This window comes from Pipistrellus hanaki (genome assembly GCF_964339955.1).
Source record: "Pipistrellus hanaki genome assembly, chromosome: 7".
Classification (NCBI taxonomy): Eukaryota; Metazoa; Chordata; class Mammalia; order Chiroptera; family Vespertilionidae; genus Pipistrellus; species Pipistrellus hanaki.
The window spans coordinates 86183006-86199210 of NC_140509.1; the positions used below are offsets into that span (position 1 = coordinate 86183006).

The 16205-nt window shown below is 57.5% G+C and overlaps 1 protein-coding gene across 2 annotated transcripts in view; it reads right to left on the reverse strand.

Moving 5' to 3' along the window:
- The window catches only part of PRKN (parkin RBR E3 ubiquitin protein ligase), a 353591-nt gene that overhangs the window by 2530 nt on the left and 334856 nt on the right, over positions 1-16205 (reverse strand). For both annotated transcript variants that reach the window (XM_084890914.1, XM_084890913.1), the window contains exon 10: positions 1081-1164. In XM_084890914.1, the coding sequence (XP_084747040.1) occupies positions 1081-1164 (84 nt within the window). The remainder of the gene's footprint in view (positions 1-1080; positions 1165-16205) is intronic.

The window sequence follows — 16205 nt, forward strand, 5'->3', positions numbered from 1 at the left end:
TGAGAGGTCGGTGGTGACAGGGGACCACGTGTGTGCGTTCAGCAGCCGGGTCACTGCCTGGCCAGGCGGCTGGTTGGCTGGAGCAGGAGGCTGACAGCAGCCAGGCGCTCCGCTCCGTCCATCCTGGCCCGGCCTCGGGCCCTCAGGCCGGGGGCGGTGACAGACACACGGGTCCTGTGACACGTGACGGGCCCGTGGAGACCAGCGTGTCAGGGTGAGCTCCCTGCCCCGTGGGAAAGGGGTGCTGGGACAGCGGGAACCACCTGCCCCTGCAGACGACATGTATGTGCCGCCCGGTCCCCACCACGGAGGGCTGAGGGCTCCCAGCAGCCGGACCCAGCAGCAGCCGGGACCCAGCGTGTTTGCCAGGAACGCTCCCGTGGAAACAGCCCTGCTATCCTTGAAAACGCAAACACTCCTTTCTGTCTTTTCGCTTGGCCTCGTTTCTGGCAAAACTTCCCACTTCCCGCAGGGAGGCAGCGCCACCTGGTGGAGGAGAGGCGCCCCGCACCGCTTCCCCTGCGCCAAGGGACAGACTGGCAGGAGCCTCCCTGGCATGTCACGCACAGAGTCTAGGCCAGAGGTCGGCAAACTCATCCGTCCACAGAGCCAGATACCAACAGCACAACGACTGGAATTCCTTCGGAGAGCCACATTTTTAAACTTAAACTTCTTCTAACGCCACTTCTTCAACATGGACTGGCCCTGGCCGTGGCGTTTTGTGGAAGAGCCGCATGTGGCTCGTGAGCCGCAGTTTGCCGACCACGGGCCTAAGCAAAGACCCTCTGCGGGAGAAGCACGAGGCAGCGGACTCTGGGGGGAGAGGTGGCTGCGGGTGGATCCCCGTGCACTCTGACCGGCGGGCTCCTCACCCGTCCCTGCCACGCGGAGCGCCGGCACCCCACGTGGGGAGTCTCAGCTCCGCCGGGGCGTCTTCTGGAAGGATCCATGGCCCAGGAGCTTGGCCCGCCCAGGCTGCAGGCTCCCGGCTGGGCCTTGTGGATTCAGGGGGGACCCTCCGTGACCTTCCAGACGGAGCTCTCCCCTCCCCCCTGAGCCCCTGGAGGCCAGGCTCCTTACCTGAGCGGCGGCCCCTGAGGCGGCGGCCAGGGCGCTGCACGCCCCCTCGTGGAAGGCGTCCTTACAGTCCCGGCAGAAGACGAGCTGCGGGGAGACGAGAGCACACATGTCAGAGGGCTGTGTTGTTTATAAAAACCGTAATTCTATTGAAACACCACTGGCTGTGTGTCCTGTGTGCAGAGGCAGTGCGAACTGTTCGCTAGCACAACGTTTCTCCTCTCCGATGCAGGAAAGCTAAGGCGAAGCGAGGTTAGGTCACACCGGTGATGCCTGGAGAAAGGGCTCTGGCCGGGACGCTCTCACGTCGAGGCTCTGCTTCCAAACGCTGAGCTGTACCTGGTTTTTAAAACACAAGTATCGCCCTAGCCTGTTCGGCTCCATGGTCAGTGCATGTCATAGCAACCCATTGTTCCACAGTTTGGTCAATTTGCATATTAGCCTTTTATTATATAGAATAGAGATGTTCCGGGCAATGGAGCAGCCTCCGGGTCTTCCTCCCTGTCTTTCTCATCTCCCTGGAATCCTGCTCTGTGCTGGAGCCAGGCCGTCTGCTCTGGGCCTTTCCACGTCCAACCTCCCAGATTTCGCCGCGGGTGTGTCTGTGACGGGATCTGTGGGCCTCTAGGCCTGTGACCGGGTCCTTTCCTGGAGAGACACCCAGGCAGGCACACGGGCCTGGCTCAACCACCCAAGGGTTCAAGAGCAGGGCTGAGGCCGCACACGAAGAGAGGCCGTCGTGGCCAAAGCTTCAGCGACACCCGAGGCCCCGAGGCCCTCCTGGCGGACAGTCCGGTGGATTCGGGTCGTGCCTACCAGCCCACAACCTCAGAAGCCAGTTCCTTGCAATCAATCTCTCTCTCTGGGTAAGTTGATAGAGATACAGATAATGAGGTATCCATATGTCTGTGTGCATCTATAGATCTGAGGGGACATCTGAGCATATCTCTATCTACATCTACATCTACATATCTATATCTATATCTATATCTATATCTATATCTATATCACCTCTCTCATCTCTCTATATATATCTATATCTAAATCCACATAATCTATCTCTATCTCTATTTCTATCTCTATTCTATATAATAAAAGGCTAATATGCAAATTGACCAAACTGTGGAACAATGGGTTGCTATGACATGCACTGACCACCAGGGGGCAAATGCTCCTGATGGTCAGTGCACTCCCCCTGTGGAAGTGCCACTCAGCCAGAAGCCAGTCTCATGGCTGGAAAGTGCAGCAGTGGTGGGAGCCTCCCCCTCTTCTGTGGCAGCACTAGGACCCCTCGGGGTCCCGGACTGTGAGAGGGCGCAGGCCAGGCTGAGGGAACCCCCCTCAGTGCACAAATGTCATGCACCGGGCCTCTAGTCTCAATATAATTCCCAAATGACTCTGTCTCTCTGCTGGGATCCTCAGTTTCCATAAAAAATTCCATGGTAGTTAATTTTTTAGGTCAGTTATTCTTTTCAAAAGAACTGATGTAAAAAAACCACAACTATCTGAATCTTCTACATGATTTGCAAAATTGTCGTTCAAATTCCTTTCCACGTTTGTTTTTAATTCCAAGTACCTGCAGGACAGCTCCTCTGGGAATTCAACCCCCGGACCAAGGGCATCCCCACCAGGGGGCGCCTGTTCCCTTGATCCGACAATGAACCTGGTAATTCCATAGTTTTCTCTTTGGGCTTAGCTGCCTCGGAGGCTGGTGCCACCATCTCAGCCGTTACACTGAGCTCACGCTAGGTGTGCAGGGGAGGTGTGCAATCCTGAAACCTCTCCTTATTAAATAAATTCAATAGCCTGACTTTTTCTTTTTCTCATAGGTAATAGTCCACTGTTCCTACTGTGCAAGTCCTGTTTTTGCCTGGCAATGACTATGTGTTGAATAGTCATGTTTAGGGTAAATAAAATTTTGGACCTGGACAAAGTGTAAAGCAACAGCCTATTATAGTATGTGACATCACATAGTAGCTACTTGTATTTTTTTAAAAAGGATATATATATATATTTCAGAGAGGAAGGAAGAGGGAAAGAGAGATAGAAACATCAATATGAGAGAAAATCACTTATCAATTTATCAGCTGCCTCCTGTATGTTCCCCCCTGGGGATCAAGCCCACAACCCGGGCATGTGGCCTTGACCAGAATCGAACCTGGGACCGGTTAGTCCTCAGGCCGACACTATCCATGGAGCCAAACAGGCTAGGGCGATACTTGTGTTTTAAAAACCAGGTACAGCTCAGCGTTTGGAAGCAGAGCCTCGACGTGAGAGCGTCCCGGCCAGAGCCCTTTCTCCAGGCATCACCGGTGTGACCTAACCTCGCTTCGCCTTAGCTTTCCTGCATCGGAGAGGAGAAACGTTGTGCTAGCGAACAGTTCGCACTGCCTCTGCACACAGGACACACAGCCAGTGGTGTTTCAATAGAATTACGGTTTTTATAAACAACACAAGGTGACAGTGCAGCCCTCGGTCCTGAAGGCAGGCCGCACCGGAAAGGAAGTGCCATGTGAGCGCCCGGAGACAGGGCCTTCCGGGCCGCGCTGTCAGCCTCCGGGACGTGGCGGAGCTGCCCGCGGGCTCCCTCCCGAGCCAGGACCGTCACCGTCACCCTTCCCCGGCCCAGCTCCCCGAGCGGCCCAGGAACTGCCCGTCACGCTGATCATGTAGAGCGTGTCAGCAGATAGTCACTTGGTGGACATTTGAGGCTGATTTCCCGTGTGCTCGGGCTGGAGACGCAGAGGAGAGGCATGCACGCTTTCTCGCTGGAGACATGACAAGGAGCCCAGAGAGCAGCTCCCGACGCTGTTGGCACACACGAGAGCCAGGCCGGCCGGCAGGAAGGACCCTCAGAGTGAGGGCACCGCCCTGGTCCCTGTCGGAAAGCCGGACCTGTGCGCCCGCCGTCACATCTGCCGTGAGAGACCTTATTGTGTGTCGTTTGTTTCTCCTCCGCGGCTCCCACGTTCTTCTCAAAACCACAGGCAGAATCGGATGCCATGGCGGGACCCCTGGCTTCCTCAGGGAAACATGTCTGGGCGTCCCCGGAAACGGAGGGGACATGTGCTGTGGGGCCGAGGTGCGAGGGTGTGTGTGTGGGGGGGGCGGGGGGGGGGCTGTCCACAGGTGGCAGCAGTGACGCCCACAGCCCTGTGTGCAGCACAGTGACCCCGGAGAGCAGGCGCCCGGACCAGCCCCTCGCGTGAGCAGAACGCGCTCTGAGCAGAGCACAGAGCAGAGGTGGGCTCGGCCCTCACGCACCGGCCTTTTCGGTCTGGAGGGCAGAGAGCCAGCCGTTGTCTCTCGGGCACATCTTCAAGCCGCAGACTCCCACGGTGACAGTCTTAGCGGCCGGTCTCTCACACGCCCCCGCCGCGGCCTGCAGATCAGCCACGTGAGGGAGCGGAGCACAGCTCACCGGCCGGCCTCCTTCGTCTTCCCAGTCCTCTCCCGGGCACCGAGGATGGTGCTTGGCCAGCTAGGTTCCTGCAGACTTGGTGGCACCCATCCCGGCCTCCACGCCCCGAATCGGTGCAGGTTTAGGTTCGCTGCCAAGAAAGGCCTTGCTTCCCTCGACTAGCTTCCTTTGTTCAGGGCTTCTTCAAAGAACTCGGAAACCCCTTTCCAACACCGTCCTCCAGTTGGTCCGATGCACGGAGGGACCCACTTGCTCTCGGCTGGAGGGATCTGCGCACCCGCTGTGAGGACCAGCCCATGGGGTGCTCGCCGTCTGTCCCAGGACCAGGGGCCCATTCCAGACGATGCAGCTGCTCAGGAGAGCACTTCCCCAGCTTCCCTCCCACAGGGCGGCCCCGGAGCTGCCAACGACCAGAGGTGCCTGACAGGGGGTACAGGGGGCGGGGGAGGGGGCTCCGGGAGGGGACTGCTGGGAATGGACTTGTCCAAATGAGACTGCAGACGGAGACGCTGAAGCTGATTTCTCACGTCAGCATAGTTATCTATCTATCTATCTATCCATCTATCCTCTATCTATAAAAGCTACTATGCAAGGTGTCCCTTTGGGAGTTCGACCGAGAGACTGGGAGTTTGATGGCTTGCTATGACAGGCATTGGGGCAGCACGGAACAAAGGAAGGTCCCAGCTGGCAGCCAGCAGCCAGTCTTGGGGACCCTACCTGTGCACAAATTGTATGCACCAGGCCCCTAGTCTGGGTGTGAAACAGCTGGGTCCCAGGCCCGGGACCTTGGTTCTGACTGCCTTTGTGGACCTGCTCGCCATGGAGGATGCTGGTCCTGCACACGCGCAGAGGCAAGGCTGTGAAGGCCTGTCCCCTCGCCCGCCCGCCGCCTTACCGGGAACGGCCTGGGCACACCCTGGCATGAAAGGATCTGAAGGAAATCCAGCGCTTTGGCTAGCACCGTCTCTGCCACATGCTGTCCCCCAAAAACCTGTTCCTGGCCAGAGAGACAGCTCGAGTCACTCCGGAGTCTGTGTCTGCACTGTCAAGCGAGACCTGTGGCCCAGCCCGTGTGGCTCAGTGGTTGAGTGTCGACCTATGACCCAGGAGGTCACAGTTAGATTCCCGGTCAGGGCACATGCCCGGGTTGTGGGCTCCATTCCTGGTGTGGGGTGTGCAGGATCAGCCGATCCCTGATTCTCTCTCATCATTGATCTCTCTCTCTCTCTCTCTCTCTCTCTCTCTCTCTCTTTCTCCCCCTCTCCCTTCCTCTCTGAAATCAGTAAAAACATTAAAAAAAAAAACCACAAAAAACCCCAAGAGTGGCCTGTGGTCGCCCGGCCCAGCAGTCCCGCTCCCGCTGCCTCTGCTCCCCGTGAGGAAGCACCGGGGCTGGTGGCACCGGCGTGAGCGCGGCCGGTGTGCACCGGGGCTGGTGGCACCGGCGTGAGCGCGGCCGGTGTGCACCGGGGCTGGTGGCACCGGCGTGAGCGCGGCCGGTGTGCACCGGGGCTGGTGGCACCGGCGTGAGCGCGGCCGGTGTGCACCGGGGCTGGTGGCACCGGCGTGAGCGCGGCCGGTGTGCACCGGGGCTGGTGGCACCGGCGTGAGCGCGGCAGGTGTGCACCGGGGCTGGTGGCACCGGCGTGAGCGCGGCCGGTGTGCACCGGGGCTGGTGGCACCGGCGTGAGCGCGGCCGGTGTGCACCGGGGCTGGTGGCACCGGCGTGAGCGCGGCCGGTGTGCACCGGGGCTGGTGGCACCGGCGTGAGCGCGGCCGGTGTGCCGGAAAGGATGGTAATGACCGTTAGCTCAGCCCGTCACACTGACAGCCAATGGGTTGGAGGTGCAGGTGAGAGAGAGACCAGGGAGCGTGGCTCCGTGGCCCGTGGCCGTGACTGGGAGCAGCGAGGCCCACCAGGAACCGCCAGGACAGCCATGGGGCCCTGGGGAGCCGGGACAGGCGTGGCGTATGGCGGGGACGCTCTCTCCCCAGCCTCCCGCCTCTGTCTCACTCTGCTGGACCATTTAAGGACAATTCCTGTGGCGATGGTCCCAGCCCATCCTCTGGCCTTCGCCCCGGGCTCCCTTTTCTCTGAAGGCCGGCAGGATCCGGCTGCAGGCGGGGCCCCTGTAAGAACCGGAGGTGACGGTCACCCACCGGGTTCACCGGCCGGCGTCCCGGGCGACCTGCCGCAGGTGCGCTTCCCTTCGCCTCTGCGCGGACGGCTCGGGTTCCAGCTCAGTTTCGCGCTCCACGCAGCGTGCCCGGCCCGGACGGAGCACTTGGCTTCTTCCAGCGACGGAGCCCGGGTCACAGCGCACCGGACGCAAGGGCGCTCTCACGCCCGCCATTCATTAGCGCGTGTTTGCAGACGGCCATTCATTAGTCAGATGAGCAGCATATGGCCTCGGTGCTGCTAACGGGGCTCCAATCCTGTGACCTTACCGCTCACAATCTGCCCAGGCACCGGGCTCCACAGACATGACTACACGCGGCAGCCAGAACGGGAAACCCCAGCCAGATGGCGGTGGAGCCCCCGCGTCCCAGAGCCCGCGTCCATCCTTCTGCTCGTCCATCCTTCTGCGCGTCCACGGCAGGGAGACCGAGCGCCCGCCTGGAGCACCTGGGCCGCCCGCCGGGGCCGCCGGGCAGACGGGCTTGGCGGGGCCGAAGCCGCACTTCACCGAGACGCCTGTCTCCGGAGGCCTTGCAGCCGCCAGTCACCTCTCGGACCCGATGGGCGCGGAGCTGGTCGGGCCCTGGGAGCGCCCTGTGCCGCCCTCCCCGACGCCTCGGCCTGAAGCCAGGGCGTTCTCTGGGGCACTGCCGCGTGCTCACGCGTGTGTCTGTTCGTGTGGTCCCTCCGGGAGGCCGTCCCTCTCGTCTCCTCCCCCGCTCAGCTCAGAGGGTCTGCTTCCTGCCCCGCTGCTGCCTCTCCCCACGGCGCCCTCCTCACCGGGCCTCTCCCGTAGGGGGCAGCACAGGGCCTGCAGCTCTGAGCAGCTGCACACACCCTTCAGGGAGACCGGCCAGGAGAAACGGAGCAGCTGCAGCGTGAGCAATGAGGCCTGCACATCACGGCTGCTGCCTGGGGCCTGCCAAGGACTGTGCTCTGAGGCCTGGTCCCCCGGCCACCTCCCAGCTCCCAGCTCCCAGCCCTCAGCTCAGCTCCCAGCACAGCTCCCAGCTCCCAGCACAGCTCTCAGCTCCCAGTCCCCAGCTCCCAGCACAGCTCCCAGCTCCCAGCTCCCAGCCCTCAGCTCAGCTCCCAGCTCCCAGGCCTCAGCTCAGTTCCCAGCTCCCAGCTCCCAGCTCCCAGCCCTCAGCTCAGCTCCCAGCTCCCAGCTCCCAGCTCCCAGCCCTCAGCTCAGCTCCCAGCTCCCAGCCCTCAGCTCAGCTCCCAGCTCCCAGCCCTCAGCTCAGCTCCCAGCTCCCAGCTCCCAGCTCCCAGCCCTCAGCTCAGCTCCCAGCTCCCAGCCCTCAGCTCAGCTCCCAGCTCCCAGCTCCCAGCCCTCAGCTCAGCTCCCAGCTCCCAGCTCCCAGCCCTCAGCTCAGCTCCCAGCTCCCAGCTCCCAGCTCCCAGCCCTCAGCTCAGCTCCCAGCTCCCAGCTCCCAGATCCCAGCCCTCAGCTCAGCTCCCAGCTCCCAGCTCCCAGCTCCCAGCCCTCAGCTCCCAGCTCCCAGCTCCCAGTCCTCTGCTCAACTCCAGCTCAGCTCCCAGCTCCCAGGTCCCAGCTCAGCTCCCAGCCCCCAGCCCCCAGCCCTCAGCTCAGCTCCCAGCCCCCAGCCCCCAGCTACCAGCTCAGCTCCCAGCCCCCAGCCCCCAGCCTCCAGCCCCCAGCTCCCACCTCAGCTCCCAGCACAGCTCCCAGCTCTCAGCACAGCTCCCAGCTCCCAGCACAGCTCCCAGCTCCCAGCACAGCTCCCAGCTCCCAGCTCAGCTCCCAGCTCCCAGGTCCCTGATGATGGGAGCTGAGGTTTCCTCCTCTCCGCTCTCAGGCCATGTGAGCTTGGGCAGGACCTTGCACAGGGCAGGGCAGTCCGGGGACATGAGCAATCACAGGATAGGAAGACATGCGATTGAAACACATTACTCCTCTCATGATTAAGGCTCTGTGACGGGTCTAGGTGACAGGAGCTCAAGGACAGAAGGTGACTGCAGCACTAACAGAATTTAATCCTCAGAAGGATTTGTGATTCCTTAAAACAGAGCAGAACAGCACAAAACAAAACAAAACAAAACAAAACAAAACAAAACATAAGAACAGCAGGAAGGGGTGGGTGGGCGGCTAGGTGCTTGCAGACCTGGGTCTGACAGGCGCGGCCTCTGCAGGAGACCAAGCCCTCGTTCCCTCACACTGAGACAGCAGCGCGCACGCACAGCTCCCCTGCCTGGCCAATCTCACTGTGTGATTGATACGTGAATACTGTGAGCCATAACATAAACCATCGCACTTTTCCAGGACACTTGTAAGCTCTAGTCTCATTGTGAGGCGAGATTTATCACCTCTGTTTTGCTGATGAGACCCGAGAGACCCTCTTTTAGAGTCTGGGTACCATGGCAACAGGCAGGACGGAAGGTGATAAGGGCTCTCTGCGAAAGCTAAAGCGGCATAAGCTCATGGCCTGGGAACAAGTACACCCACCCATCCATCTATCCATCTATCCACCCACTCATTTATCCACCCACACACTCATTTATCCATCCACCCACTCATCTATCCATCCACTCATCTATCCTGGAAACAAGTACACCCATCCATCCAGCCATCCATCCACTCACCCATCCACTCATCTATCCATCCACTCATCTATCCATCTATTCATCCATCTATCCTGGGAACAAGTACACCCACCCATCCACTCATCCACTCATCCATCCATCCACTCACCCATCCACTCATCTCTCCATCCATCCATCCACTCACCCATCCACTCATCTACCCATCCACTCATCCATCCATCCAACCACTCATTTATCTATCACCTACTCATCCACCATCCTGGGAACAAGTACACCCATCCATCCATCCATCCATCCATCCATCCATCCATCCATCCACTCACCCATGCATCCATCCATCCATCCACCCACTCATCTATTCACCCACCCACTCATTTATCCATCACCTACTCATCCACCATCCTGGGAACAAGTATACCCATCAATCCATCCATCCACTCGTCCATCCACTCACCCATCCACTCATCCATCCATTCATCCATCCATCCACTCATCCATCCATCCACCCACTCATCCATCCATCCACTCACTCATCCATCCATCCACCCACTCATCCATCCATCCACTCACTCATCCATCCATCCATCCATCCATCCACTCATTTATCCACCCACACACTCGTTTATCCATCCACCTACTCATCTATCCATCCACTCACCCATCCATCCTGGGAACAAGTACACCCATCCATTCATCCATTCATCCACCCACCCACTCACCATCCACTCATCTATCCATCCACTCATCCATCCATCCTGGGAACAAGTACACTTATCCATCCATCCATCCATCCATCCACTCATTCACTCACTCAGCACATTCTTACTTAGCAGCACCTCGCATCCATCTCTGTCACTAGCACTGGAGAGAGAACGGCGACCAGAGATATGCTCTGAATCTTCCCCCACCAGTGTCCTATCTCCTGGTCGGGTCTCTCTTGGGATTAATCTTGATTCGGGCAGCAGTAACTGGGCTGCTGTGGAAATGGTGTCATCGTCCCCAAACACCTCTCACTCAGTCCTGATTTGCTGGACCCCAGCAGCACGCTAACCCTACCAGTTGGAGTGTCTTCCCCCTAGTGGTCAATGCATGTCATAGTGAGTGGTTGGGCACAGTAGCATATTACACTTTGATTGTTTGAACGGATGACTGGATGACAGGACACTTAGCATATTAGGCTTTTATTAAATAGGATGGGCTTGGGAAGGACCAGGAGCCTTTTCAAATAACCAATCAACTCCCCAAGCTTTCGTGGGCTTGTGCTGGGCTACACAGATAAGGCATCACTGCATATCAATAAAAATATTTAAATACCAAAGGACACCAAGGGGACATTTCCTTTGGAATATTTACGTGTAAAGCGCTACACAAACAGGGAGTTTGGAGCAGTCTCTGCTGATCCGTGGCCTCAACGCTGAGGAGAAAGCAGGGGACACAAGGCCCACATTCTCACTTGACACTTGAACTGGATCCTGTGGTGCATCTCTGAGAAGCCTGTTTTTGGGGGTGTGTGTGCATGTGCATGTGTGAGTGTGCATGTGTGTGTGCGTGTGCACGTGCACGTGTGCGTGTGTATGTGAGTGTGTGGTGTGTGTGGTGGGGGCTTGAGTAAACCACAACCGTTTTGGAGGAGAAAAGAGCAACCTTCAGACCAGAGAGTGAGCTGTCTGTGTTCACGGGTCTGCGTCTGCGCGGTTTCACCTTTACTTCTGAACTGTGATGCTGCCTCTCTGCTCCCTATAACCAAAGCTCAGCCTTCTCTTTGGGATCCTTCATGGCCAATATGGTAGCTTTTCTCAGGAAGTAAAATTACCGGCCTCCGCCAGCAGGTGGCACTGTTCCTTTACCAGGAGCCGACCGGAAGCCAGGCACTTGCCTGAGCTGCAGTAACCAGCCTGTTTCCTGGCGATGAAATGACCAGGAAGTGCGGGGAGCCTGGCTCTCTCTCACAGGTGTCTCCACTTCACAGCCGAGGTGCGAACAGCAGCGTGCTCCTGCTCTGCTGCCCACGTAGCAGATGCTTCCAGAGAATTCCCTCTGTGCCTCAGCGCTCACTGCCCGGCCCACACACAGCTAGTGGCTGGGTTTGCCAAAAAAGGACACGGGCATTGCCTGGTAGAGGCAGTGAAGTTTTCTAGCATTTCAGCCTAAATCAGAAAATGATACCGATAGCTGCCTACAGTGGATACACGCACACACACGTGCACACATACACGCACGCAGACACATGGAGACACACGCACACAACCATAGGTACTTACAAATGAAGCATTAAAGAAAGTCTGTAATAATACACTCCACGCAAACACATCATTTACATCAACACACACGTGTTGGCATTTGCCTCAGTTTCCCTGATTTGCAATCTAGTTCCCTGTTAATGCAATCTAGCAGTGTGGACAGGTGTAGTCAGGCTGCACAAGGCTAGATAAAGCAGATAAAGGGTCACGCCGTCACACCCACACACGTGCAGGGACACATGTCTCTGACGAAGCTTTGCCAATCTCAGTATTCCAGGACCTAAGCAGGTTCAGAGATTAGGGAGGCGGATGTCCTCCCAGTGGCTCCGGAGGGAAAGCAGGTGGCCCGGGATGGGTGTGTCTGGGGGAGGGGAGTGAGGCAGGGTGCTCCTGGGAATGCTGAGCAGGGTCAGAGTCCCAGAGAGAGAGTCAGGGCATTGGAGGAGCTGAGGGGAGGGGTGTGGCTGGAGGAAGGAGAGAGGGGGCGGGTCCCAGGCAGGAGTCAGACCTTGCTCTGGGGCAGGGGTCTTCAAACTTTTTAAAGTGGGGGCCAGATCACGGTCCCTCAGAGAGCTGGAGGGCCGGACTATATGAACTACTAATCCCTACTGTAACACCTCGGCTGCGCTCACTGCCCAAAAAACCTGGCGGGCCGGATCAGACTCCCCTGGGGGCTGCGTGTGGCCCGCGGGCCGTAGTTTGAAGACCCCTGCTCTGGGGGCATGGCCCAGCAGCTTCTGCTGCTGAGGGGGGTCCAGAGGGGAGAGGGGCAGGCCTGGGAAGAAGGAGTGTTGACCGGTGATGACAACGCCCATTTGAGTTGATGAAGAGCAGACGGAGATGGAACAAGAGATGGAGGAGGGTTCTTTCGTAGAGACGGCCTGACAGACGGGGCGGGGTGGGAGTAGGGAGCAGCAGAGGGCCTGGGAGGAAGGACACCTGCCATTGCTGAGCCCGAGCCGCCCTGGACTCGGCTCTCCCCACTGCCCAGGTCTCCCTGAGGCAGGAAGAAGCGCCCACCTGTGGACCGGTCAGGGTCTGGAACGTTCCACGGTGGCTTTGTGTGATGTTTTCAGTGACAACGCACAGACCACTGCCGAGGCCGGCTGTGGCGCCACGCAGGACTGATGAGTGTCGTTGATGAAGTTGACGAGTTTTGACACGATGAGCAGTTTTACTTATTTTTTTAAATTAATACCTTGATTTTAAAAATAAGAAAACTAAAGCCCGAGGTTAGGGGGACATCATGGCATTGGATGTCCGAGGCCACAAAACTGAAGAGAGCATTTGAAACGACATTTGTTAGATGGCCACGCGGTGTATTTTTCTATTTCTTTTTTTTTTTTTTAATATGTATTTTATTGATTTTTTTTTTTTTACAGAGAGGAAGGGAGAGGGATAGAGAGCTAGAAACATCGATGAGAGAGAAACATCGACCAGCTGCCTCCTGTACAACCCCCACTGGGGATATGCCCGCAACCAAGGTACATGCTCTTGACCGGAATCGAACCCGGGACCTTTCAGTCTGCAGGCCGACGCTCTACCACTGAGCCAAACCGGTTTCGGCGTGTTTTTCTATTTCGCCATGCCACATGATGTGCTATACAATTTGTCATTTTTTTCTTTAAAAATATGTTCATATTGATTTTTAGAGAGAGCGGAAGGGAAAGGGGGAGAGAGAAAGAAACATCAATGATGAGAGAGAATCATGGATCAGCTGCCTCCTGCACGCCCCACACTGGGGATCAAGCCTGCAACCTGGGCCTGTGCCCTGACCAAGAATTGAACCATGACCTCCTGATAATGGGAGACCAGAGGACAGTGACTGCGCGGCAACACGCGTGGACAAAACCGACCCACGTTCGGCTTTTCCACGCACAGAAAATAACGTGGCTTTCCCCGGCTGAGCCTTTCCCCGCAGGCGGCGAGGCGCCCCCCCCCCCTCACGCCAGGGAAGGTCTGGTGCTCACTGCTGTCTGAATCATTACGTCGGGCATCTGGACACTGAATGACACACACTCCATCGTCTATGGGGACACTCAGGGGACCTTGAAGAGCAAAAGCCAGTCCTTTCTTAAACGATTAACTCCGGGTGTAGAATTTCCATCCCAAGTTGTCAAAAAGCGGCCTGGGAGCTGAGTATTGGGGGTGATGCCTGGAACTGACCCCCTTTCTGAGTGGTAACCCATGTCCTGAGCTCACACAGTCAATTGTTTTCAGCCTTCACTAAACATTAAGGGGCCAAACCACAATGCAGTACCATTTCACACCCGTCAGAACGGCTATCATCAACAAATCAACAAAGTGCTGGCGAGGATGTGGAGATAAAGGAACCCAGGTGCACTGCTGGTGGGAGTGCAGGCTGGTGCAGCCACTGTGGGGAACAGTATGGAGTTTTCTCAAAAAACTGAAAATGGAACTCCCATTTGACCCAGTAATCCCACTTCTAGGAATATATCCCAAGAAACTGGAAACACCAATCAGAAAGGACATATGCACCCCTCTGTTCATAGCGGCACAATTCACCATGGCTAAGATTTGGAAACAGCCTAAGTGCCCATCAGCAGATGAGTGGATTAAAAGGCTGTGGTACATCTACACAATGGAATACCACGCTGCCATAAAAAGGAAGGAACTTTTACCATTTGTAACGGCATGGATGGACATGGAGAGCATTATGCTAAATGAAATAAGCCAGGCAGAGAAAGATAACTATCACATGATCTCACTCATCTGTTGGATATAATGAACAACGTAAACTGATGGACAAAAATAGATCCAGAGACAAATGGCAGGGGGGATGGTGGTGGTGGGGAGAGGGGGTTAGAGATCAGCCCAAGGATGAGTATGCACGCGTGTTAGTGTGACCAATAGACACAGACACTGGGGTGTTGGGAGTTGCCCTCAGGGGTGGGAGGGTCAACCAGGGAAAAAGGAGACTTATGTAAAACTTTAGACAATAAAAATATATATATATTTTTTTAAATCAAGGGAGCCAGCACGAGAGCATTCAGTGGGTGCGAGGTCACTTCGAGAAGCGACATTCTCTGTCCGGCCCCAGGACCACCGGGAGGAAGACAGGGGCCCTGAGGTCACAGGAAGCCTGACTGGCGCTCACAGCTCTAAACGGACCACATGCGACATTCAGAGAGAAATGAGTCAGCTCTGCACAAGAAGACTTTATGTGCAGCATCTACACAGAAGAAATCCACGGAGAGGTTAAACGGACGCGTAAAAAAGTTGTGATAGGTTTCTCGACTCTCCGGTTTATTCTGGTTCCGCAGGGTCAGAGGTAAATATCGGTGTGCTAATGGGCAGAGAGCTCAGAGTTTTGTGAGTCTGAGAAGTAGAGGATTTGATGAAAAGCACAACTTCCATTCTTTTGGACTTTCCGTATAGAGTTTCGCTAATGGGTTATCACTATGGAAACAGCAACAGCAAAGGAATATCTTTCCTATGATTTCCTCCAAGAAAACATCGGGGACAGCTGGCGGGGGACCCAGAGCAGGACGCTCACTGCCCTCTCGCTCGCCGGCCGAGGGCAGAGCACCAACCACCTGACACAGCAGCCGGGAAAACAGAATAAACGGAAACCCCCGGAACCTGAACCCACGCCCGCGCCTCTCTGACGGTGCCCACGCTCCTCAGGGCCCTCTGTGTGCTCCCCATGCTCTCTTCTTCCCCGTCCTCCCTCTCTGCACGGAAAGAACTGTGGACAAGGAAGGGATCGGAGAGAGAGAGAAAGGGGAGAGAGACACACATCCGTGGCGAATGGCATCGGTCCAAGCCCCTCGAGATGGGCAGTTTCCCGGGGAGGAGCCTGCCCGGCCGTGGGTTCGAGACGCGAGTAAACAAACAGGCAGGATGCCAACGATGGAGATGCCCCCGCAGCCTCTCCGGGTGCCACAGGCACCCGGTGCCACGTCGCGCCCAGCACGCGGGCCAGGACACGAGACAGGCCGGGCCTGCTTTCTCCGTGGCCCTGGGAGAGCTTCTGTGTGGCCTGTACACCCGCTCCCTCTCCGCTGTTTTAAGGGAGAAACGCACGGGCGATGCAAGGCCGTGTTTGCGGAGAGCGGCTCTGTCGGAAGGCCCTGGGCAGGCGGTCGGGCACCGGCCTGCCGGTGTGTGACCCCGGCACGGTCTGCTGCCGCCCCGTCTGAGGAAACGTGGCCTCTGTGAGCGGCGGGCGGTCAGAGCCCGTGGGTCCTGCCCGGTGGCTGCAGGGCCGTGTCCAGGGCGCCGTGTGCTGCTGGCCCTCAGCTACCGGTGAGCGACGGGAGGCGGCCCTGCGGCTCAGCGCCGGCCCCACCGCCTGATCTTATGTGGGAGCCTGGGTGCTGCCCCAGGCTCCGTGTCTGTCACCCTCCAGAACAGGTGGCAAAGTCCCTCTTAAAGTTTCCTGATTTGGGCCCGGCTGGGGCGGCTCCGGGGTTGAGCACTGACCTGTGAACCAGGAGGTCACGGTTCGATTCCCGGTCAGGGCACAGGCCCGGGGTGTGGGCTTGGTCCCCAGTGTGGGCCCCCCAGGAGGCAGCCGACCCGCGATTCTCTCTCATCATGGATGTCTCTCTCTCTCCCTCTCCCTTCCTCTCTGGCGTCCATAATGAGGAAAAGAGGTGGAGGAACTTCTCTTTCAGATGCTCAGAGTCCTTGCTGCAGACCCCAGAGATGCCCGCCCTGTGCAGGTCACTAAGCCTGTGAAGATCCCGGCCTCTGC